General features: G+C 50.5%; 1 protein-coding gene across 2 annotated transcripts in view; it reads right to left on the reverse strand.

Moving 5' to 3' along the window:
* Positions 1 to 25,855, reverse strand: part of Ksr2 (kinase suppressor of ras 2) — a 346,736-nt gene that overhangs the window by 242,133 nt on the left and 78,748 nt on the right. For both annotated transcript variants that reach the window (XM_021642767.2, XM_021642759.2), the window contains exons 2-3: positions 24,186 to 24,326; positions 20,631 to 20,781 (exon numbers count right to left, since the gene is read on the reverse strand). In XM_021642767.2, the coding sequence (XP_021498442.1) occupies positions 20,631 to 20,781; positions 24,186 to 24,326 (292 nt within the window). The remainder of the gene's footprint in view (positions 1 to 20,630; positions 20,782 to 24,185; positions 24,327 to 25,855) is intronic.

Genomic DNA, 25,855 nt, shown 5'->3' on the forward strand with positions numbered 1-25,855 from the left:
AACTCGAGGACCAGGTCTAGGTTCAGATTCTAGGCTAGTCAGTTCTTGGGAAACCTCGGACATGCGATCTAAGCTCATTCAGCCTCTGTCTCTTTATCTTCAGGGTGGGGAAAAAAAACAGCCTCCAGTTTGTGGTGACACTGGGAGAGTTAAAGAAAATAACACATGGAAAGCCCTCCACACAAGGCCTGGCGCTGAGTTATAGACACACATGGCATGCTGCCAGCTCGATTATTTTTCTGATTCCCTCTCACCTACCTTTTTGAGGTGGAAACACCACATCCCTCAAGATATAAGCTCTCTAAAGATGGTCTAACGACATTTTGTTCCCACAAATCTTAATAGAAAACCAGTTTTGAAGAGGTAACAGCCACGGTGGTGAACAGAGGAGGGATCTACAGACGTCAAATGAGAGAGATGTGGAATCCACATAAAATGAATGTGTATTTAAAACCTAGACTTCTAAATGAAAAGTGGTGGTGAAACCTGGGGTTGAGGAACAGGAGGACTTTCTGGGAAGAAAAAAAAAAAACACTTATGAAAATGACTGTTTAGCTAGGCATGGTGGCACACACCTTTAATCCCAGCATTCAGAGAAGCAGATTGTTGTGAGGCCAGCCTGGTCTACAAAGGGATTTCAGGACAACGAAACTACACATAGAAACCCTGTTTAAAAAAAAAAAAAAAAAAAAGGAGAAGGAGGCAGTAGTGAATGTTTAGTAGGAAGCAGCTGGGGAGAGGGTTAGTCCAGGCTGAGGGGGGGAAGGGGGACAAAGGCCCTGGGGTGGTCTCTAGCTGAAACAGGAGTAAGTAGAACCACTTACTAGGAAGAAAAGGAACTAATTCTTAGGTGAAATTTAAGATGCAGGTGATACATTCCAAGACAAAAATAGAAGAGGAGATCAGGGAGAATACTTTCTCAGAAACTAAGCGAGGGCAATGTTTCAAAAACAGAAGAAAGAAGTAGGCCATGATCATATCTGTCTGTGGTTCACATCCATATCCAGGAGCCTGGCAGGAAGCAGCTTGTCTACAAATGTCTGTTGAATGCACAGACAGATAGAGGGATGCACGGATGACTGGTAGGTGTGGAGACAGATAAGCAAGTAGGCATACACATGGATGGAGGGGTATGGAGTGGGCAGGTGGGCACACAGATAGACGGAGGGGTATATGAATACACAAGCGGGCATAAAGATGGAATGGTACACAGTAGACATGGGTTATAGAGATATCAAGCATATTGGTTCACACATAAATGATACATGGATAGACAAGTTGGGAAGATGGATCAGGTGTAGTGTTGGCTTGATGTACATAACTGATCACAGTGAGAGGAAAGGGCACATAGACGCGTGCACTAGTGGGTGACAATGTGTGGAGCTAGATGGACATATAGCTCATACCTGCAAACACTAGAAATCAAGTTCATTCAAGAAAAACAAGCTTCATCCCTTCATGTCACCTTTTCTTGTGGGGCACTCTTTCTACCATCCTCTTCCCCATTCTCTGTCTGTAATTACATGTCACTTCCTTAGACAGACCTCCTCCAACTGCCTGGGTGTGTAGCTCTCTCTCTCACCACTCTCTTCACAGCGTTTATCAGATTCTCAAATTGTTTCTTTCTTGAGGGGTTTACCAACTGTTTCCCTCCTCAAGTGATGTAGTCCACAGCAGAGTACTTGCTCAGCAGCTCTAAATCTTCAGCATGCCTTGTAGCACTTGGTGCATAGAAGATACAGATTGGATAGATGGTTGGATGTATGTGTGGGAGAGAGAGGTGGGTAGCTGGACAGACAAGTGGATGAAGTGATGGATAGGTGAAATGATAGCTAAGTAAATAGATGGTGGACAGGGGATATAGGGATGGATGGGAAGATGGGTGGATGAGTAGGTAGATGAATGGATGGATTAAAATGGTTCTGATACTGACTAGCTGCCTATGGCAGTTCAATCCCAGCCTCCAGTCCCGTCTTTCACATGAGGATCATAACAGCCATGCGACGTCACCTTGGGAAATAGGTTGGGCCATTCACATGGGGTACCCGGCACCAAGCAGAGAGCTGAGTGAGGCTGGCTGTACGCTTTTATCCAACATTTCTTTGAACACTTAGCTCCCTGGATGGCCCTGCCTTGCTCCCTGTCTCATCACAGACCCCGTGAGCGGGGCTGGAGAGATGGCTCGGCAGGGACAAGGTTTATACACATACATGAAGACCAGTGTTTGGAGCCCTGGCACACGTGTAAAGGTCATGGGGGCATAGGGGGCCCATCCTAAGCTCAGCTTGTGGGAAGTGGAGGCAGAAGATGCCCAGAGAAAGGCAGCTAGGCAGACAAGCCAACTCAGTCAGCTCTGGCTTCAGACTGAGACTCTGCTTCCGCATAAGGTAGGAGCGTGACTGAAGAAGATGCACAACATTAGCCTCTGGTTTCCACAGGCACATGCACACACGTGCACACACACGTGCAAGCTTACACACACACACATTCAAAAGGAAAATTTAAACCCCAGGTGTGCTAGAACACTCTTGTAATCCCAGCACCCAAAAAAGGATCTCAAGGGTAAAGCTAGCCTGAGCTACATCATGAATTTGAGGCCTCTTTGGGCTATATAATGAGACTCTCAAAGAAGAAAGAAACAAATGGAAAACAAACAAACAAAAAGTGTTTTGGGAGCTTGGGAAGCGGCTCCATGGGAAGAGTGTTTGTCCAGCATGTGCGAAGCCCTGGGTTCGATCCCTACCACCACGTAAATCAGGTATGGTAGTTCAGGCTGTGAACTCAGCAATCGAGAGGTGGGTGTAAGAGGATCGGAGATTCAGGGTCCTCCTTGCCTGCACATCATGTTCAAAGACTCTGTGTGTGAGCAGGACTGTCCTTGTTCCACAGAAAAGGAACCTATGGTCTAGAGAGGTAAAGATGACCCAGCTGGAAACAAAACAGTTCTCGGAGCTCAGCTGACTGTCCCCACGTTCCTCTGTGGCTCCTACGTTAGACTTAAGTGTGATCCTCTGCCTCAGCTCTGTGTTCCATGTCAAGCCAAGTCAGCCACACTTTACAGTGACAGCCAGACGATCCGGGGGCTCTTATTGCTGCCACGTTGGTTGCATAAGTCTGGACTTTGCTCTGACCACAACTTTCTAAAGGACACGCAGAATCCAAACCCCCTACCTGTCACTGGGGAACTTGTCAAGTCCTTGTGGAAAACACCAGATTCTCTGTCCTACCAGTTGGCCTCAGTAGCCCACTGAGGAAATGGAAATATGTCTGGGAGAGTCCCAGAGCTCACAGCATTTCCATGGTCATTTCCCAAAGGACAAAGTCAGTCTCTAGGTCAGTGGCTCTCAGCCTGGGGGTGGTGATGCTTTGGTGGTCCACCGATCCTTTTATGGAGGATTCATATCAGCATCCTACATATCAGATATTGCATCACAATCCGTAACAGTAGAGAAGTTACAGCTGGAGTAGCAATGAAATAATCCTATGGCGGGAGGGTCACCAGAACATCAGGAACTGTGCTGAAGGGTCGCAGCATTAGGAAGGTTGAGAATCACTGGTCTAGGGCCTGAGTCTAGACCAACCTGCACCAAAGCTGCCTGCAAAGAGGGTAACCTTAGGGTCCCCTCAAGTCTGACGAACCAAGTTAACCACTATTTGGAATGAGTCACCGTTGAAAACGAAGACACAGAAACTGTCATCCTTGTCCTCAGACATCCTCCCCAGCCCCATCTCTCCCCTTTCCCACTAACCTCACCCCATCCTCTCATCCTTCAAGCCCTTGTCCAGGTTGGTTCCAGCTCCGTGGGTTGCTCTCATTTGGCCACATCCCCATAGCTCACTGACAGCTCCTAATGCAGGGGATCAGGTTTCCCAACCATCAGGTGGCATTCTATTTATATCCGTCTTCCGTGTCCTTTGTTCTACAGAGCCCTCCTACTTCCTACTGCGCTCAGACCCCTAAACGCCTCCCGTTTCGTCCGACTTGTCACCTCCACAGCCGACACCTCCTCTGTCACAATCACACCCACCCATCCCTAAGTCCCTTGGATCTAATGTGGGTTTGGCACAATGAATGGTCCATGAACACGAAAGCCACTGAGCTTACTTGTTCACAAACACACATGTCAGAATCAGTCAGAAGACCACAGAGAAACACAGTCATGGGCAGAAAGAGAGCTCTGAAAATGTTTTCTGTAAGAAACAGAACAGACTTTGTTGTAACCACTGAGTCTTGCCTTTATAGCACAAACTGGAGGTAAACAATTGTATAAATAGGTGGGTGTGGCTACGTTTTAATAAAACTTTATTTAAAATGCAAATGGTGGGCATTGGTATAGCTTGCTGGACTCTGACTTAGACTTTTCAGTACCTGTGGGAGTGACATGAAGCAAACAGCCTCATTTTCAGCATAGCATCCTCTATTTTCCTGCAGATACAGCTGAAAGAAAGGAGAGAGACAGAGAGAGATGGGGTGGGAGAGACTGAGACCCCTCTGGCCCTTAAAGCAGCCATGGGCAGAACAAAATTCAACCCCAGTGTGAGCCATAGATTCATCTAGAGAGACAAAGTGACTGCAGCCACCAACAGAAGATTCCAGAAGAAAAAGCACTGTTTGGGCTTTACCATTTCTATTATTTTTATCATCGATGCTGTCATTTCTGTTAGGCATTCTGGCCTAACTGATGTCTACAAGAAAGAAAGAAAACAGAAGCAAAAATTAGCTTCGGGGCAGGGGGCGGGAGGGGAGCCGAACCTAACGGAAATTTAATTAAATAAAGAGATTTCTTGACTAGAAAAGAAAGGAGATGTGACAAGTCCCCAAATCCAACTTCCTGCATGCCCCTGTTTCCTGGAGAAGTGGCAGAGTGGAGAGATGAAAAATACTTCCCCCAGAGTGAGCATCTCTCTGATGTCCCCATCATACACTCCTGCCACATTCGATCACGTCCGCCCACACGGGCTGGGGCTCCTGTCCCTCTCTTCCCCTTCACCAATAAACACATTGGCAGAGAGAGCCTGGCTTCTTTCTAAACTGCCTCCTTACAGCTTACTCCTGAGCTGACGCTCTCAAACAGCCTTGCACAACCTCTTTACTTCAAGAAATTTCATGCCGTGCATTCCACACTGACAGAAACCCGCCATCTGGCCCGTCTCTCACTAGAAGCAGGAAGGGACAGCCAGGGCCTATTCCCCTCTGCTCCTCTGTGAGCCTTGCTGCCATTATCGTCATCTAGAAACTGGGGGGCAAGAACATGGGGCTTGGGCTCACAAGATGTCCCAGCAGGTGAAGGTGCTTACAGCCAAGCCTGGGAACCTGAGTCTGGGGACCCTGGACTCCTTCTGGTAGGAGAGACTCACTCCTTCAGGTTGTCCTCTTACCATACTGAGAGAGAGAGGGGAAGAGAGAGAGAGGGGGAGAGAGAGAGAGGAAGGAAGAGAGAGAGACAATACTCTTTTTTTTTTTTAATGTCCTTAATCCACAAAGAAGACAACCGGGAACGGTGAAATGACGTTGGAAGAATATGCCAGGGGCTGGGGATGGAGTGAGTAAACTCGTGTAGGTGAAGACACTACACGGTAAGGGTAGTTACTGTCTCTGCAGCGACAAGGTACCACTGAGCTTTCTGTACCTGACCTCATTTCATTAGCAAAACGACCCCACGAGGCAGAGGCATTGTGAGACTACAGCAGGAACAATATTTCTTGAAAATTAATGGGAGACCAGAGCAGGAACAATACTCCTTGCAGGTTAAGGGTTCTGCAGTTAAGACAGTTAAGAATAAGTTCCTATTTGTCTCATGCAGATTAAGTTTTCTGCAGTTAAAGAATAAGGTGTTTGTCCTTGTTAAGGTGTTTGCTGCATCCTTGCAAAAATCAAAGAGTTCCTCGTTTGGCCTGTGCTAAGTCCTCGCAAGCTAAAGTTTCTGATCGTAATTAAGTTTCTTCTTCTTAGATCTGATGTAAACTGTAGAATGTGTTTCTCAACCTACACGGAACTTGGGACCCCATTCGCTTGCTGTATATCTGTCTTTACCCTTGTTCCCTCCCTTTCACTGTGTATCGCAGCCGACTCTCTGCCACCTGCAAACACCTTCTGTCTCCTATAAAAAGGACTTTAAGAGGCCAGCAAAAGCTTCCATCCCAAATCCTGACTTAGGGTGAGACAGCCGCCAGGCACACGCCAAAATACAGCTTGCTCTAAATAGACAACTGTGGATTTGGTCTTTTCGCCTCTTGATTCTCAGGTTTAAAGTATTTCCAGACCAGGAAGTGCCAACACAGAGAGGCCAAAGGCCACAGAACAAGCACCACGCAGCTCCCCAGAAACACAGTAGGTACTCATGAGTGCTGGTTCACACTGACTGTGTACATGAGCCACATGCTAAGGCTAGGTCATGCTGGCCACCAGCACCTCTACAGCCAGCGAACCTGCCGCTGTTTTCAAGGACACACCAGCAAGGACACCTGAGGGTTTCTTTTTCCTCTATCAAGTTTGTGTCATGTCTCTCAAAAGGTTAACCAACAGAACTGATAATGGCCACATACGTGTGTTCACATGTGTGCATGTGCAGAAGTCAGAGGACGACCTTCAGGTGAATCCTCTCTGACTATGTGGGTGTCAAGGCACCAAGCTTGTCAGCAAGCACCTGGCCCTGCTGAGCCATATCGGCAACCTCTGGCTGGCTCTTGTGTGCATGCACAGCTGTGTGCCCAGAGCCTCTGGTACAATGCAGCCCCCTGACAAGACTCCCAGGAGACCCACAGAGGCCAGGCCAGCAGCTGCCTGGCATTGCAGAGCAAGCCAGAAGCAGGGCTGGCCTTGAGGAACATCTCAGAGGACAGGGGGGGCCTTCTGACCCCAAAGCCTTGATCCTATACCCTCCCGGGTCACCCCTTCTCCTTCTTCCTCACCAACCTGGCCCTGCTCCTGTCTCCTCCCAGGGCATCCAAACATCTGCCAGCATTTCCTGGACATGGCTAGCTTGAAACAATCATCCCTCTCACTTGGGGGTGGGGGTGGGTGGCATCCCCTGTGAATCCAGTCTGTGCTCCTGAAGCTCCAGAGATTTCAGACAAATCTGACTAAATCCAGTTGGGTGACCTTGGTCAAGCTTCTGTCTTTGAGACCAAGGCAACTATTGACGGCCACAGGCTGAGCTCCTCCAGGCAACACTGACTTCATGACTGTTCCGGGTGCGACCTGAGCCATCCATCTCTCCACAGGCTTTTATAACCCAAAACAGTTCAAGAAGATATTTTAAAAAAATATCTCTGAGCCGTGATGATGTACAAGAAAAAGATTGCTGAGCAGATTCGTAACTTGGCATCTGGTGTACAAATGAAAAGAAGCTATGAAGCAGGAAGAGGCAGAAAGCCCAAACAGCCCATCACCCCTCAGGACCCGAGAGGATCCTGTTCTGGGCTCCCCCAAGCCCTGGGCTTCCCCAGCGCGTAGATAGATCAGTGGTGGTATTGACAAATGATCAGTTTGTCACTGTTCACTGTACTAATGACCGCTACATTGATGACCACCGCTTTAACATTGGGTGCTGAGGTGAGTGAGGTGAGCTGTGGCCCACAGGCATCCACCTCTGAGGATCAAAGCCTCCGAAGAAAGTGAGAAGAGATCCCGCCTCCATGCGAGTGACAGAACCGCTTCAAAGCGCAAGCTGGAGTCCCTGCTCCTAGACTGAGTGTTGTTATTCACAACAGAGTCGATGGGAGGGTTTCAAGCTATCTGTCCTGTCTCCTGGTGTGTCACAAGACACCAAGTCCAGGGTGGCCAGTGGCCTGAACAGATTCCCATCACCTGGCCCTACCTCTAGCTTCTCTCCTGGGCCACCGGTGACTGTTTACCTACAAATCTGATAGAAAATTTAACATGGCCACAGAGAAGAAAAATGGTGGTGTGTTTGCATACTGCATCTCTCTCTCTCTCTCTCTCTCTATCTCTCTGTCTCTATCTCTCTCTCTTTCTGAGTGTTTGTGTGTGTACGAGTATGGCTAAGTGTATGTGCATCTGTGTGTATGTACATATGTGTTTGCCTGTGCACACGTCCACACATGTTTGTAAGAGGGGTGCATCAAAATTCCCAGCTTTCATCTGTTTCCTGTTAATTTGACCATGGTCCCCTGGGAAAGGCAGACTCTGGCCATCACAAGCCTTCACACCAACTCAATTACAGTTGTCTATGCCTTCTGCAGAGTCTCAGCCCCTGCGGAATCTCCTGGCTTTCATCTGGCTTCTGAGCACTTCAGCTGTCATCTCCCCGGTCTCCAGAACCATTCGAGCACTTAGAAGTCAGTCTGAGGTCCCCACCACAGCAATCTTCGCCAAGAAACGCTGGCAGCGCTAAGATGTCATTTATTTGTTTGTTTTATTTGTTTATTCACTCATTCGTTTCCTGGGAATGGAACCCAGGACTCCCAAGCCTGGCCCCCAAGGTTAGCAGCAATGAGAGATACTGTGAGTGGCGTCTCATTCCACAGGCTTCCGCCTTCGCTTTCGCAACTACGCTACAAGAAGACAGTGTCTCAGGCCTTTTTGTTCTGCTCTAAAACACTCCGGGGGCTGGAGTGTGGGTCCCTCCATCCACAGGGAAATTGCTCCCGTAAGTTCAAGGGCTTCCTGGTCTCTACCAGGTTCACAGGATGGACTCAGCCCTGGACAGAACCTCCTTCTAGAAAGCAGCTATAGGCAGGTTGCACAAGCACAGCCTAGGGGTGACAAGGCACACAAGGGAAACTTTGACCCGCCTGCTTTCTTCAAGTCTGTGGTTTAGACCAAAGAGCCTACCACAGACCATGCTCTGTGCACACACTGAGCTTCTTCCATGTGCCCTAGAGGTGGCTGTGCCAACAGGAGGCCCAGACCACAGATCCCAGGCTCAGAACTCAGCCTCCCCGAAACACCCCGACAGAGCCACGGGCTGGCCAGGGCAGGAGAAAGAAGGTGCCAGGCCTCCTGCCTCTGCCAAACTGGGTCTGTGCACACAGCTCTTCCTTTTTGCCTATTTTGGTTTCCATTTTGCCCTGCATGCCTGGCCCCAAGCTAAAGACTAAGGTTCAGATTGGCACAGAAGCCAAGGCTCCAGGAGGGCTTCTTCACAGCCTGAGCTAGCCCCAGATCCCACCCTCGGCCCTTTTCAGATGTCTCTTAGGAGAATTAAGCAACTGCGAATCAAGCTGCTGCAACTCTGCCATTATCAGCTTCGGCCTGGAAGATGGTGCTTCTTTTTCACAGTTTAACTGGTCTTGAGAACAGAGCAGGGACACAGACCCGGAGCCTGGATGACAGGATGCTGAGAGGAAGTGAGTGACAGCAAGGTCCCTTCTGAGCAGACCACAGCGGAAGGAAGCTGTGAACCTGCTCAGACATCCACAGACCAAGGCCAGCTGGGAAGAGACCAAATTCCCACTCCTGGGTGTCAGCATACCGGGAAACTCAGTCTGTGAATTACACGCACACTAGTTCCCTACTGTGTCTGAGTCCAACCTTCCCCCCACATCAGGACTCTAGTCCTGTCCCTCTCCCTTTCCTCCCTTCCCCTCACCCCCGCCCCCATCCCGCATTTCAGAAGATTGAAATTTCCAGATTGCACATGCTGATGGCATCTCTTCCAATTCAGGCCAAAGGAAGATTGTTAGACAGTGCCTCCTGGTGGCCACAATTGGTACTGCACCAGCGCAAGGGCACCTAGGCAGGATGTCCAGCAAATAAACAACAATGAAAAAGTCTCCGGCCAAGGAACACTCTGACCCTGCTACAAAGCAAATATGCAGGACTGCTACTCAGTTCTGTAGCTCACCATGCTGATGTAGGCACAAGGCCCCCGGAGGGACCCACCTGACAGCCAGTCAGCCACTTCCAGGGGTGGCCTGCAATCCAGTCACAAAGTAAGCCCTGATGTCTTCTCCACAGAGCGATAGACAGAGTAGGACAAAGCAACAGCTCAAAGCAAAGCAAAGCATCTGGCGATGACGCTAAGCTGAGCCATGTTCCCGAGAGCAGGGCGGGCATGGGGATAGGAGGTATCCCCGTGCCCCGATGTGCCAACAGCTACACGGGGTTGGGGGGAAAGGGGAGTTTCAGACTTCCTTTGGGGATGTGAGGTAGCCCCATATCCCAAAATCCCTTTGGGGTGCAGCATACATTTACCCAAAGAGAATGAGGGACTCCCATGTAGGAACGGCATTCAGAAAGTCCTGTCCACATGACATCCATGACCCTGGCATGCTAGAGAACCTGCTTTGGGGTGTCACGGACAACTACTTCACGGAAGCATCTGATTAAGGTGTGTGCTGGCTGGCTTTATGTCACCTTAATACATGCGAGATCCATCAAAGAAGAAGAGATATCAATTGAGAAAATGGCTCCATGAGACTGATCTGTGGGCGAGCCTGTCGGGCATTGTCTTAATAAGTTACTGATGGGGAGGGCCCCGCCCACTGTGGGCGGGGCCAACCCTGGGCTGGCGGTCCTGGGTGCTGTAAGAAAGCAGGCTGAGCAAGCCTTGAGAGCAAGCCAGTAAGCAGCACCCCTCCATGGCCTCTGTATCAGCTTCTGCCTCCAGGTCCCTGCCCTGCTTGAGTTCCTGTCCTGACTTCCTTTGATGATGAACTGTGATGTGGAAGTGTCAGCTGAATAAACCCTTTCCTCCCCAAGTTGATTTTGGTCGTGGTGTTTCATCATAGCAACAGAAACTCGAAGACAGGATGAGATTTACCTGGGCCCTCTATTAGGAGTTAGCTGTGTTACCCAACCTCTCTGAGGCGTGCTCATTTCCGCCTCCCTTGAGCATCCTATCTTAAGTTCCCTGGGAATGCCGGCTCCACAAGCCGTGCACCACGTGAAGGAAGTCTACACGCCACAACCCAGTGTTCTCTCCATTGCCACCTCCCTAGGCTTCCCCCTAAAGGAAGCTCTTCTCCATATCCCCCCAAAGCCTCTCCCGATTTAGAGCCGTGTGTTTTATTTCTCACTCTTTTTTCTCGCATGCTCGGCCTTTTTTAAGGTTAACGAGTGTTTCCACTACAGCGCCAGATAGTAAATATTTCTGGCTTCGTGAGTTACTCAGTCTCCGCTATGCTATGCCATACACTTCTGGTGTTAAGTGTGAAAACGTAGGAGCCAGACCTGTGGGTGCACACCTCTGGTCCCAGCACTCGGAGTTAGGGGATAGCCTGGGCTACGTGCCCTGTCTCAAAACGAAAAGCTAGCCTTAGACAATGTGTAAACAAATGGGCGTGGCAATGCACTGGTAAAACTTTATTTTAAAAAGCAAGCATCAGGCTGACATGGGCCCACGGAGAGAAAGCTCTCACTTGCTTGTCCTTTCACCTCCCCTCTCTCCCAGGAAAACACCTCCTACCTTCCTCCGCCCCTCCCGTGGTGGGGGAGGCTCCGTGGTGGGGTCAGGTCGTTCACTGGCTTATTAGCACATTCCACACTTTTGTTCCTGCGTTAAATAGTTTGTAGAAAATGAAGGGGTGAGTTTGGGGTGCACACCCCTGCTCTTCCTGAGCGACCTGGGTGCCCTGTGCCACCTCCCTGCTCCTGGGTTCCCTTCTATGAAAAGAGAATACAAAGCAGGATGAACGTAAGTGAAATCACTTTCAAAGTCACCTTGGAATAGCACAACACATGTGCTCTTTCCATGCGGTTATTGTTTTTTGTTTGTTTTGTTTTGTTTTGTTTTGTTTTGTTTTGTTTCTGCTGCCAGATAGACCCACTGTCCAGACTTACTGAAGCGCAAGATTTACAAACAGATACAAGATGGCAGCTTTGAGGGTGAGACCCAGGAGGGCTGCCCGGGAGTGGTGGGCTTTACGCTGCCACACCCTGAGGCATCGTCAAGAGTGTGAAAGTTGGCTTCAGGGAACGCAGGTGAGGGAGGGGCATGATGGGGGGTGCTTATTCCAGGAGCCACTGAAAGCTGCACTGAGAGAAACCCAGCACAGGAAGTATAGACCACGTCCACAAACCAAACAGAGGAGGATTCTTTCCCCTGAAACCTCTGTTGAAGCCGCACAGCCTCGTGGGCGTTGCCCCAGAAGAGAAAAAATCAAGATGAGCAGGAGAGACTAGCCAGGTCTTCCTTCTGACTTTTTCCTCAGTGGCCATGTTTTAAATATTAATCGTATGCAAATGTGGATGCAAATTAGTCTCCATACACTGTTGGAATTGTTTCCATCTTTTCTTCCCCAAAAAAGCCTGGGCATTTCTCTATACGTGACTGTATCTGACTGTAAATATAGAAAACAACGGAATGAAGTTCAAGGCCATCTGAGGCAGGACGTCGTCGGCTGTGAGGGGCTGGGGCCCAGCTCCAGCCACCCCTAGGTGATGGCGAAAATACTGCATTCCAAAGTAAGGCCATCTTTCCCATGCTCCCTGGCCCGCATGTTTGCTATAACTTATTGCTTAAGCTACTTATCTTTGCAGAGCTGGGGACAGAACCCAGAGTCCTATGCATGCCCCCAAGCACTCTGCCACTGGGCCACGCCCCAGCTCATCATTCTGTCCCCCAGGCAGGCCCCCACCTTCTCTCAGATCACAGCCAGGAAGGACAGAGGCTGGCCAAGAGAAATGCTCGCCTGTCTATAGAGTTTTTCTGTCTGCGTGACGTGACGTGGAAACTGGGCCTGGCCTCCCACCTGCAGGTGGTACCGGGGCTGGTGGTCTTACCGACATTTTCATCTGAAACGCAGCCTCATAGTTGCTTCCTGGACTAAAATCTGTTCCATTCCTGAACCTCCAAAGGGGCTGGTTCTCACTCTGAGCAAAGGAGGACACGGGGACCAGCCAGAGTTGAGGGAAAGCCGTTCCCACTGCTCTGTGAACTAAGAGCCTTGACTCGGAAGCCAGACAGACATCATTTCACTCAGCTGCTCTGTGACCCCAGGAAAAGGATGAACCTCTCTGAGCTTCATTTCTTTACTGGGAAATGAAACCTCCCCTGGCTCCATGTGGCTGTGGAGAGGACTCTAGGAATCAGGCCTGTGGTTGATGGTTCAGCCTGGGAAATGACCCATCTCAGATAAAAACACTACCAGGTAATGAGGCAGAAACCACCTGAGACAGAGGCAGGGCCCCCTAAGGAAGAGACTTGGAGCTGAGATGGATCAAATCAATAAGGAACTCGCCAGGGAAAGGCCAGGGCAGCACATTTCAAGGACAAAGCCTTCTAATGGGCTACTGAAGACATTATTAGGTGACGGGCCAGAAGCCTGGGACACCAGCTCTTTCTAAGATGTAAGCCATTGCCTGGTGCTAACTCATGATCCTCAAAGGCCTCCGCCCTTCCAACCACGTGGCTCAGGGCCCTGTCAATATGCACCTGTCTCTTCTACCATTATCTTAATAATGGTACCAGCCACAGGTGGCAGGAGCCTTTTTCCCCACAAGGCACTTCCAGGAAAGTCTTTGATCACCTTGTCTTCAAAGCAACCGGTGAGCAGAGAAAGGGACAGATGCATGACCTGCAAGGAGGTAGAAGTGACCAGGTGTGGAAGGCAGGTGTGGTGGTGGGGGGACCCTGGCTGGGTGGGTCACCAGTGAGATTCTGACCCCCAGGTATAGATACAGCCCAGGAGGCAACAGTCTGTCTCACATCAGGCCCAGGCTTCACAGGCCAGTGTTCCCATTCAGAGGAGGGAGGAGGCAGGAGACGGGAGACAAACTTTAAAAACACAGAAGACAAACAGGGTCTGCAGAGTGCTAGACATTCATTTGTCACCAGAGGGCGGGGAGAAGGCTTGGCTTTAATCAACCCATTTACACCTAGTCCTGCAGCTTGGAACGACAGAAAGCACGGAAGGTGTCCCAGGCAATGGAGGAGGGCAGGCTTGACTTGCCTCAAGCAAGCTCCTTCCACCTTCCAGTCTGAGTTTTTGTAGGACAGGATGGAGACCCTGCCCTTCCAGAAACTTCCTCCCCAGTTCCCAGTCAGCTCTGAAAGCCAAGCTTCCTGACAGCATCCACGGGACTGTCAGGAAATCTCCCCTCAGCCAATGCCCCTGGGGCTACGCCAGGCTCTAGATCAACCTCCCCCCTGCATCCTCCTGGGAGCAAGTATCTAGAAGCCCATGTTGGCCAGGGTGAAGAAGTCTCCACCACACCCTGGAGGGCCACCTGCCCCTGGAGCAATAGAAAGTGTGATCCTGAGGTGCTGTCCCTGTGTACCCTCTCCAACCTTCCCAACAGCGGGGCCTCGCGACCCCATGTGACCGCAGGCAGGCCAAATTGGCAAATCCCAGTCCAGTCAGAGAACCTGTCCCAAAATAAGGTATGTGATGCATGACATTTGAGGTTGTTTCTGCTTCTACATGTGTGCATGCATACATAGCATATGTATACACACACACACACACACACACACACACACACACACGAACTCTCTTCAATGCATGGAAAGTTCTAGGAATGTACTGTGCCAGTGGGTCAGTGAAAATGAAGAGAGTCTCCTGATAAAGGGTGAAGGTTTTGCTATCCTTGTGACCCTGGTCCCAGCAATAATGAAGCAAAGGAAGTCCCACACTGTGAGTGGATGAGCCACAGGGACAGAAGGGTTACTTGGACAGGCTTCTGTCACCATGTGCATGTATCCTGAGGGTTGCCACATGCCTGGGAGGGACGCTGAGAGCAGGCCATGGCATCATGTTGGCACACACTGGTCCCCCCTGGGCCCTTCTCGGCAGGGGAGCTGTTCTCCCTCCTGCCTTCTCCAAAGCAGAAGCAAGTCGAACAATAGAGCAATCAAGACCCATTCTCAGGCTTTGTTCATTCAAAGCCTGGCTGGGAAGAAGCCACAAAGTATCTGAGGCTGGTCTATTTCAGGGCCTCTCTACTTCCTGTTCCCGGCTGCCAGCTCTCCTCTACCCCCACCCTGATACTCATGAGGGGCCCGGGGGACCAAACAGGCCAGCAAAGACCTGGAGAGCAGTGTCCCGCTCTGACCTTCTCCCTTCATTGTTCCCGGCCTCAGAAGGATGTCCAGCGTCTCACCCTGATCTGAGACGCTGCCCTAGGCTACAGCCACGGTGTCTGTCCGGGTGTCATGTGGCTGGATGGTGTTCAGGGTGAGCGCTTTGCGGTGGCCTCTGACTGATGGGCACTAACCACTTAGTAACCCCCACACCCGACCAGTCTTTAGCGTGCCTGGGGTTCCCCACCCTTCCTCGCACCACAGAAGCCCACCTGTCCCCATAACTGCCTGAAAAGTCACTCACTTTAAGCCTCAGCCCTGCAAGCCCTGCAGATACAGAGTGAGGGCTCAGGCCAGCAGTTACCAACCTGCGGTCACAACCCCTTTCCGGAGGGAGGGGTGGTGAGAATGACCTTTTCACCAGAGCAAGAGTTCCAGAAAGGGTTTCTCTGAGCAGCCCTGGCTGTCCTGGAACTCCCTCTGTAGACCAGGCTGACCTCAAACTCACAGAGATCTGCCTGCCTCTGCCTCTGAGTGCCACCACGCCTAGCTTACACTGCTATTCTTTTTTATTATTATTATTATTAATTACAATTTATTCACTTTGTATCCCCCCTGTAGCTCCCTCCCTCCTCCCTTCCCAACCCTACCCTCCCTCTCCCTTCTCTGCCCATGTCCCTCCCCCAGTCCACTGATAGGGGAGGTCTTCCTCCCCTTCCTTCTGATCCTGGTCTATCAGGTCTCATCAGGACTGGCTGCATTGCCTTCCTCTGTGGCCTGGTAAGGCTGCTCTCCCCATCAGGGGGAGGTGATCAAAGAGCAGGCCAATCAGTTCATGTCAGAGACAGTCCCTTGTTCCCATTACTATGGAACCCACTTGGACACTGAACTGCCATGGACTACATCTGTGCAGGGGTTCTAGGTTATCTCCATGAATGATCCTTGGTTGGAGTATCAGTCTCAGAAAAGACTCCTGTGCCCAGATTTTTTTTTGTTGTTGTTCTGTTGCTCTACTGTGGAGCTCCTGTCCTCTCCAGGTCTTATACTCTCCCTCTTCTTTCATAAGATTCCCTGCACTCTGCCCCAAGGTTGGCCATAAATCTCAGCATCTGCTTTGAAACCCTGCAGGGTAGAGCCTTTCAGAAGCCCTCTGTGGCAGGCTCCTGTCCTGTTCCCTGTTTTCTTCTTGTTCAATGTCCATCTTCCTTGCCTTTCTGAATGGGGATAGAGCATTTTAGGCAGAGTCCTCCTTCTTGATTAGTTTCTTTAGGTGTACAGATTTTAGTATGCTTATCCTATATTATATGTCTAATATCCACTTATGAGTGTAATAGCATTACACTGCTATTCTTAACAGTAGCAAAATTACAGTTATGAAACAACAGTGAAATTAATTTTGTTTGGGGGATCACCACAACATGAGGAGCTGTATTAAAGGGTCGTAGTGTTAGGAAGGCGGAGGGCCACTGGCTTAAACTATACCGGGAGGAAGAGAAAGGTGAGGCAGTGAGCAAGCCTTGGGAAGGGGGGGGTCTGCCGAGCCCTTCTCTCGGGTAGCCCAGTGATGTGGCCACTGTGAATGTCCCAGTCTGTAGAACCATGTGTAACACATCTCTGCTTGTTACAGACTATCAGCCTAAGATATGTTGCTACAGCAGAAGGAAAGGATGAACTGAGGTCCCTCTGAGGGGGAAAAAAAAGTATGGGAAGAAGTGGAGAAAAGTAAGTTGGGGGCAGAGGAAGGGTAGTGGGTGATGATGCTAGTGACAGTGACGGTGATACTGGTGATGCAGGTTAGGATTGGCTGTGATGACAATGTGGTGGTGGTGGTGTTCGGATAGGAGTGGGTGTGACAATGTGATGATGGTGGTAAAGCTGCACTGACAATAAGAGCTCAATGGAGCATCACCTGCCTCACTCTGGCCAGGCCCTGTGCTCTGCCTGCATCGTCTTATCACCCTCCCCACAACCACACCGTGGAAATGCCCATCCTCTCTCATGCACTCGGGACACTGAGCTCAGAATCACGGCCGCCACCCACCAAAGTCACAGCCAGAATCCAAAGCCAAGGTTGTCAGATTCGAGGATCCCAGCAAATGATGAAGGACCGAGCCGCAGAAGCAGAGGCAGAGCTCCTGGTACTGCTACAGCTCTCATCCAGCATACTCAAGGCCTGAATTAGGTCCCCCAGTAGCGTAAGAAAGATACACACACAGAAGGACAGATGGACGGATGGATGGACAACCAAACAGATAAAGGGATGCTACCAGGCTGCTAAGCCAGGCGAGGATACAGGTCTGCAATTTCAGCACTTGGAAGGTGGAGACAAGTTTGAGGACAGCCTGGGCTAAAGAAAAGATTCCAACTTACTCCCTGGTTTGAGATTAGACTTCTTATTTACACCGGAAAGCAGGGAGGGAAAGAAAGAAGAGCATCCAGTCCCGAGGTGTTTAGAAGCTTCAAGGAAATAATTAGAATTTTTGAAGGCGGGAGAGTATTGGAAACAGGAAGGAGCCATGGTGGCTGGCTTGATGCTGCCCCCTGGTGGATATCTATGGCAGGCACATCTTGAGGCTCTACCCTCCACTTTCTCCAACATAGATTAATTCAACCTGGTCAGGATGCTAGGTCCCAAAATCCAAGGGCAGCAGCTGCCCGCCTACAGGAGGGACCTGCTCCAGTGAGGGTGCCCAGATGAGGAAACAGTCACAATGAGGCATGAGTGACAGAGCATCTGTTCATTGCTCATCCCTTCATTCACTCACCCAGGGGCAGGAGCCTTGAGGCACAGAATCGCGTCAGCCATGTTGAGAGGAAACCAAGGAGCCCTCTTTGAATTTACTGGAATAAAACTGACCAGGACCAGAGGTGCGAGAGGAGAGGAGAGGATCCATGGTACAGAGTCCTTGGGAGTCACTGAATGTATATGGCATTCTAGGGATCAAGGGTCAGAGCCAGCTCGGTTTGTGTGGTCCAGAAAGAGCTTGGCGGGGGCAGGGGGCATAGGGAGGAGCCGGCTTTGGGTCTGAGGATATGAGTGGGAAGGGGTGGGGAAGTCTGGACAAAGGAGCAAACCCGAGATAGGAAACTTCATCTGCAGTGCTGCAGAACTGGTGGCTCATCGAGTTTTTAGGGGCTGCAGAGATGGACTCATAGTGCTCACTGTGCAATCAGGAGGACTGAAGTTCAGACCCCAGCTCATGTTCGGTGAGCCAGGTGTCCCCACATGCCTAAAACCCCAGCCCCGAGGAGGGAGAGGCAGAAGGATGGCCGGGGCTTGCTGGCTTCAGAGAGACCCTGCCTCAAGGGGATTGGTGGAGAGTGACGGAGCTGTGCCCACGGTGCCCTCTTCTGAGCTCTGTGCACCACGCGGGTGTAAGCATCCACGCACACACAGATGGGCACACGCCATACATTCACATACACACAAATACACAAATCTGAAAATACACATTTTAGGGCTTGAAAGGAAAGTGGGAACAAGGTGGAAGCCAACCCCTCAGCGTCTTCACTAAGTGTGGAGAGATCCACGCTTCCAGGCCTCGCCGTGTTTTCACGGGCAGGGCAAAGGGGGGAGAACAACCAAATTATTTATTAAACTCTTACTGTGTGCCAGATATTAACTTTCACACCGGGAACAGACGATGGACAGTCCTGTGCCTTTGGGAGGGGCACCCCACGAAAGGCAAAAAATGACAACGTGTTGACATAGCTATCTGCGGGTACCACAGAACGGAGGGCTAGAGGTAAGGAAACCCGGAGCCAGTGCTCGTCGCTCCCCAAGAGGGGTGCATGGCTCCAGGCTTGGCCTCTGTGCCACCATAGCTGGGCACAACAGCAACTCCTAGCCACTGGTGCTCAGAACCCAAGCCCTGACTCTGGCCATCCCAAGAAGCAGGAACTAGCATCCTGTTGCCATGGGAACTTCAGAAATACCTGAGATGGAGCCAGCAGCATGAACTACATCATCAGAGTTTCTCTCTCTCTCTCTTTCCGATTAGTTTTGTTCTTCAGTTGGTTTGTTGGTTTTGTTTTTGTTTTTGTTTTGAGACAGGGTCTCGCTCTGTATCCCTGGCTACCCTGAACTCACTATGTAGGCAAGAATAGCCTCAAACTCAGAAATCCACCTGCCTCAATCTCTTAAGCGCTTGGACCAAAGGAGTAAAGTGCGTAGTTTGGGATGTGTGTGTGTGCACATGCATGCATGCTTCTCTGAGCGTGTAATACATATGTGAAGTACTCTAGAGAGGCCAGAAGAAATCATCGGGTCCCCTGGAGCTGGAGTTATGGGCGGTTGTGAGCCGCCATTGGTGCTGGCCATCAAGCCAGGATCCTCTGCAAGAGCAGTACGTCCTCCTGACCCCTCCGCCATCCTCCGTCCCACAGACCGTTATCTTCTCAGGCCGCAGCTCACAACCCCCTGAGCGGCGCGTGGGGACGGCAGGTCATGGCCAGCATTCGGTGTAGGGTACAGAATACAAGGATGTGACCCTGTGGTAGAGCACTGGCCTAGCAGGCTCAAGGCTCTGGGTCCAGTCGCCAGCAGCACACACAGACACGTGGCGACACTGTACAACGGGGACGAATCGGAAATACCTGCCTCCCCTCCACGCCTGCCAGGCTGGGTCCCCTGTCAGGAAACAAGAATGAGTGCCTGCGTGTGTGCGCGCAACTGGCTTGTTCTTAACACGGGGTTCTTAAAATGGAGCTCAGGTCCTCGGGCATGCACACTGGAAACCTGTTCTGGCTGGCTCACCGCCGCCGGCCCATCCGCCCTCCTAGCGTACCAACAGTCACTCAGTAAATCGTAATTGCAGGTTGCATATTAACTAGCCACAGTAAGAATTAACAGCCGCCAGGTTGTGCCAGAGCTGTGGTCCACAGCGCCACCTTGTGGTGAGAACTGAAACGGCAGTGCTGGTGATTGTAACGGTTTGCAGGGAGCCCAGAGAGCAAAGGCCAGCTTCAGTCACCTGCTGTTAGTGATCGGCTGATTGCACAGGTTTTCTTCCTTTTTCTCTTGAGACAGGGTTTCCTGCACCCCGTTTATGAGGCTGGAGATCAAACCTGGAGGGCAAACACTCTACCAACAACCACCACAGCTACGGCTCTACGTCACAGTTCTGAGTGATTAATTGGACGATCCAGGAAAAAAAAAATAATGAAATACTTAGATTGTAAATTAATAAGGCAAAGCCACAGAGTTTAGATTAGGAGAAAATGAATTTTAAAATAATATTTCTAAGTAATCTTACCCCTGTTATGGAAAGAGAGAGACAGAGAAAGACAGACAGACAGAGAGATAACTGGCAAGGAAGGGTTGTGCCTGAAAGTATAGTAAAATGACAACTGCAGGTCCTGGGACAGTTAGAACCTGATTTCTGTTACAAAAACTGCATAGTGTTTGTGCATAGAAATAATCAGAACTGCTCTTCAGAACACAAAGCCACTTCGGAGTGCCTGAGAGGGGAAAACCCTGCCTTCCCTCGAACATCCAAGATTCCCACTTCTGGACCCTAATTATCCAGGACTCAGGATGAGCAAGCCTCCATCCTCTGCAGGATGGAGCTCAGACCCCGCCTATTCCTAGCTCTCATGGCCATCTTTGCTCCTGGACTGGCGTTGCTCTCCAGAGCCCTCTCAGACGCTCGAAGGACAGAGGTCAACCATCTGGGGACAATCCTGACCTCCTGGGCTGCTCACCTGACGAGTGCACGTTCCTGAGACAGGACAGCGAGGCGTTGAGGCGGGCACACTCTTCCCGGTTGGCTCCGTACTTCTTCACCGTCTCGCACACCTGCTCGTCGGTCATCTCTAGGAGGTCCTCCAAGCTCAGCTGGTCAGGGGAGATCTCCTAGTGGAGGGGACAAAGGCAGTCAGCTGGACCTGGTACCCAAACGGGCTTGGCATCTTCATACGGCCCTCTTGCGGCGCTCAGAAGAACTGCACAGGGAAACCCCGTGGCGCCTGGGTACTGCCCACTGTGCAAGCACTTGGCCGAATTCGGGTTTGAGTCCCGTTTGCCACTTGGTTAGACAGAGCACTTAACCTCTCTAGGCCTCGCTCTTCTCCCTTATAAAATGGAGGTGCGGACTGTAGGTGCGGTGCCTACATGAGCAACTGTCCACACTGGCGGCTGCTAACGCCGGTGCAGACAAACCCCGCTCATCCTTCCGTGAGTAGACAGCCACACTGAATTTGGCCAGGGTGGACTCAGAGCAAGCCAGCGAAGCACAAATCTGAGTCGTGCTGGCTGGCGGCCACCTCCCTTCTGATGCACTCACGGGGTCTAGGAGTCATACGGGGCCTCTTAGGGCCTAAGAAAACGGTGGCCAAAAGCCCATGGGTGGCTCCAGACTGAAGCGGGTTTTGATAATACTGAGCTCCGTGAGGCTGTGTGGTAAGGCTGAGGAATAGCATGCAACAGGAGAAAGGACCTCTCTGAACAAAGGAGCTGGGGACAGAAGCAGGATTTCCGGGTGGCCATGGGATGGCCGGGTGGCCCTCCTCCCACACAGCCCCTTCCCTAAAGAATGTCCTAAGTCTGCAACATTGCCACCGCGTTCCTCAAGCTTTGATACCTACTCGCCTTCCAGTGTTTCCACATACGCACATAAGAGTCTTCATTCACGGTCTCTATGGTAGCCAAGGATTTTATACACGAATAGTACATACTATCTAGATAAGTCTTGTGAATCTGTGGGTGGTGAGTCCCCGGCGACAGTGTGGGCTCCGGCTGCCCCCTCGTGGCCACGACTGTGCATTACAGTAACATTCAGATTGAAAACAGAACCCGTAAATTCTGGCTCTCACAAAAAAAAAAAAAAAAAGCAGCTCTAATAAAACACGCTGACCGGTAGCATCTTGGGAGGGAGGGCTTATGTGGCCTACACTTCCACAGTCCGGGAATGCAAGGCCGGAGCCTGGGGCAGACGTGGAGGAACACTGTCTTCTCTGGCTTGCTCCCTTCCTTACACAGCCCAGGCCCGGCCGGGTAGGGCCGGCACCGCCCACAGTGGGTTGGCCCTCCTGCTTCACTTAGCCATCAAGACCTGTCTCAGGGAGGTGGCCACAGACTATCCTGATAAAGATGATCATTCAATTATGACTCTTTTTTTTTTTTTTTTCTCCAGGCGGCTTTAGGCTGCGCGGAGTTGACAGTTGGTGATAAGTAGGGACAGTTGCAGAATCTAAGGCCTTCTCCTTGCTTTGGGACCCAACTGTGCATTTTAATCCTGTGATTTAAAAGTGGGGAGGGGGGTGAGTGTGTGTGTGTGAGTGCGTGTGTGTGTGAGCATGTGTGTGTGTGTGTGTGTGTGTGTGTGTGTGAGCGTGTGTGTGCATGCGTATGTATGCAGGGGTGTGTGTGTGCATTGTGTGGATGTGTGTATATGTTTGTGGATGTGACTGGATGTGTGTGTGGCCATGGGGGGGTATCTGGAGGTATGTGTGGATAATTGTGTGTATGTATTGTGAATGTGTGTGATACATGTATTATGTGTGTGTGTACATGTGTGTATGTACAAATGTCTGTGTGTGTGTTTGTGTTTGTTGGAGAACTGGACTTATATTTCATGCACGCCAGGCAAGGACTCTACCTTTGAACTGTATCCTCAGCAAAAGTGCCACTATCATCACCTGCCGACCAGGATGCTAAAGCTCAAAGAAGCTAAACCTGTAGCCTACATCACAGGACAATGGTGGAGGCAGCATTTGAACCCAGGGCATGTCTCACAGCTGTCTCCCTATCCCTCTCCCTCCTGAGAGCATCCCCTGGTGATCAAGCGTGAACTGCAGGCAGAGAGCCTTCACCGACCTGGGTGAAGGCCTCAGAATCCCCGGCTGGGAGACTAAAATCTCCAAAGGGTGGAGGGGGAGAGCCTTGGGGACCAAAGGGCTGTCGACTGTGGCCCATCACATCAGAAAAGGATTCTCTTCTGTATAATCAGTACCTGTGGCTTTGAAACCAGGGATCTCGAGTATTTAAAAAAATATATATATATATATGTATATATATATATATTAAAAATAAAAGTTTTAAGGCATTGGGCCAAAATAAAAATTTGAAGATCAGATATTATCAGCCAAACAAGAACTGCCTGTCCATTAACTGCAATTTGAAGACCACAGTTTTCAGCCCTCCTCTAAAAGACTTGTCTCTGCCTTACAAGCCCCACGGGGGGGGTCCTCAGCATATAAATATTTACATGATTCCAAAGCCTTTAGGAAGTGCCCTGAGCTGTGCAACTAAAATGCACCACGTGTACCATTAGGCTGAGTTTAACTGTCAGCTGGACACAGCCTACAGTCTCAGGGAGGGGGTGTCTCCATCAGGCTGGCCTGTGGGCAGGTCTGGGAGGCGGGGCTGTCCTGGTTATATTTATTAAGCTTGGAAGCCCCGCCCACTATGGTAGACCCCACTCCCTGGGCTTAAGAGAAAGTTTGCATAGCACTCCCGAGCACGACCACGCATTCATTCTCTCCGCTCTTGAGGGCAGCAGGGATGACCGGCTGCTTCAGTTTCCTGCCTCCCTAACTGGGCCGTCACCTGGAATTTTGAGCCAATGAACCCCATCCCTTCCAAATTTGCTTTGCTTACAGGAAGCGAACACACCGCCTCAGGCATTCCGGCAGTCCTGGGAGTGAAACTAGGGGTGGAGAAATTCACATAGTGCTGGGGGTACAGGCTGGTGGGTAAGCCCCAAGGATACAACTATCTCTCCCCCCCGCCCAGCTCTGCCATTACAGGTGTATGCCTTCACACCCGCCTTCTGGATGTGGGTTCTAAGGACCGAACTGTGCATTCTCCACATGGAAAGATTGACATCCTGAGTCCCTGCGATCCAATATGGTGGCACTGGCCACGGTAATTTACATTAAATACAATTCAAAATGCAGATCCCTGATCCCGTGCATGAATCGAAATCCCAGTGCTCTGCGAGCTCGGGAGCCATGTGTGCCCATGGCTGCTCTATCAGACAGCACAGACACGTGGCAAAAAGCTGATGGGCAGCACGGGTCTACGCTGGGGCTTAGAGTGACTCCGTTAAGTGGCAGAGTGAGTGAGCCCTGACTATAGAACAGCCCTCAACAGCCTCTCTCATATACACCTGAGATCTTGTAGCCTTCACCCAGCACACACTGGAGGCCTACTGTGTACCAGAGTCTATGCTGGGTATAGCCCAAACCCTGCCATCTAGGAAGCGGGGAAAGAAGGTGGCCAGTGAGGGTGAAGGGGTTCAAGGCTGCCTCGGTCACCTCCAGGACTTCCTTGCGCACATCGACGATCCGGAACCAGTGGCGGAGCTGGGGGAAGCCGTCCAGTTCAGCATTGCGCTCCTGCAGGGCCACCTTCTTCTTGCAGGAGAGCTGTCGGCTGAAGTACTTGACCAGCTTGCTCTGCGGAGACAGACAACACAGGGACACATCTCAGAGGCGCTGCCACAGGCTCTGGGGCGAAAAGCCCTGACAGCACCCACTAAGCCCGGCCAGTTCCATGCCATGAAGACGGCTTCCACCACAGCGAGGTTCCTCCGTCTGAACCTTGGTCTGCAGTGGACCGAGGCTCAGAGGTGGGAAATGACACCCAGAAGGGAGTGCTGTGGTTCTCAAGAGTCCAGCCCTTGGAAGTGAGTGGTGAAGAGGCTACACACACACACACACACACACACACACACGTCCTCGGTCCCTTCTACCTGCAGCCAGCTCCTCCCTTCCCCGAATGTTACAGAGCGACAGTCTGCCTGGACCCTCCAGCTGCCAGAATCGTGAGCCAAATACGTTTGTTTTCTTTATGAAGTACCTTGCTTCCGGTATCTCGTTAGAGCCACACAAAATGAACTAAGATGCCACCACATTCTCACCATGTCGCTGAAGACGGGCCAACAGGTAGACCTCGGTATTTTGCTGTGGTGGCTGCAGGATGGCGCGTCCCCTTTGTGGCAGTAGCCACCATTTTAACCCAACGGATCCTCTGACCCAACAATTGCACATCTAGAAGCTCATTCTATGGCACCCATCTTTGGAACAGTAACTATGCCTGAGGATTTTTTTTTAATGGAAACTTTTTTAAACTGTATAATTTATTTAACTTTATTTTATGTGCATTGGTGTGAAGGTGTCAGATCACCTGGAACAGACAGTTGTGAGCTGCCATGTGGGTGCTGGGAATTGAACCTGGGTCCTTTGGAAGAACCGACAGTGCTCTTTAACCACTGAGCCATCTCTCCAGCCCCCCCGAGGATTTTTTTTTAACAGTTCTGCTTGCAATAGCAAAGGACTGTGAACACACTCACGACAATGGCCACACAGGGACCTCTACACCCCAGCTCCTAAGCTGTGAGTCCTGCACAACTGAACGTGGGGTCGGGTCTGGAAAGTTTGGGGGACATTAAAGATTTCTGAATATGCACTAACCGAAAGTTCATTCCAGATCAAACACGTAGGGCTCTGGGGTGTTCCTGGCAATGCCCACAAGTGTCCCCATCCCATGGTTTTTTTAAAAATCAGGAAATGAATTGTCTGGGGACTAGGACAGAATTTTCAATGACTTCCGAAATGGTGCTGAACGCGTTTCTACCATCTCGTACTCTGTTTTTACGCAAAGCAGCAGTCTCGATACTGATAAAATCAGAATATCAGCTGGCTCTAAGAAACCTCGAAAATGCCCTGCACCCTGCAGTGTCAAATATCAAATGTTCAGTTCAGGTTTAGTTATTCATATAAAAAGAAATGAGCACACCCATCTCACTAGAACACACATTCATTTTCATCTTTAATAAATGATGACATCATATAAATGTATATAATCACTCTGAAATAAACTTCGCTATGATTTATAATCAGCAATGTTAGATTAGTTACACCCGCATACCCCAGCTGCATAAACATTTCACTGGTAAAAAGGGGCGGTAAGTGGCTATAGAAGA

This window comes from Meriones unguiculatus, chromosome 4 (genome assembly GCF_030254825.1).
Source record: "Meriones unguiculatus strain TT.TT164.6M chromosome 4, Bangor_MerUng_6.1, whole genome shotgun sequence".
NCBI lineage: Eukaryota > Metazoa > Chordata > Mammalia > Rodentia > Muridae > Meriones > Meriones unguiculatus.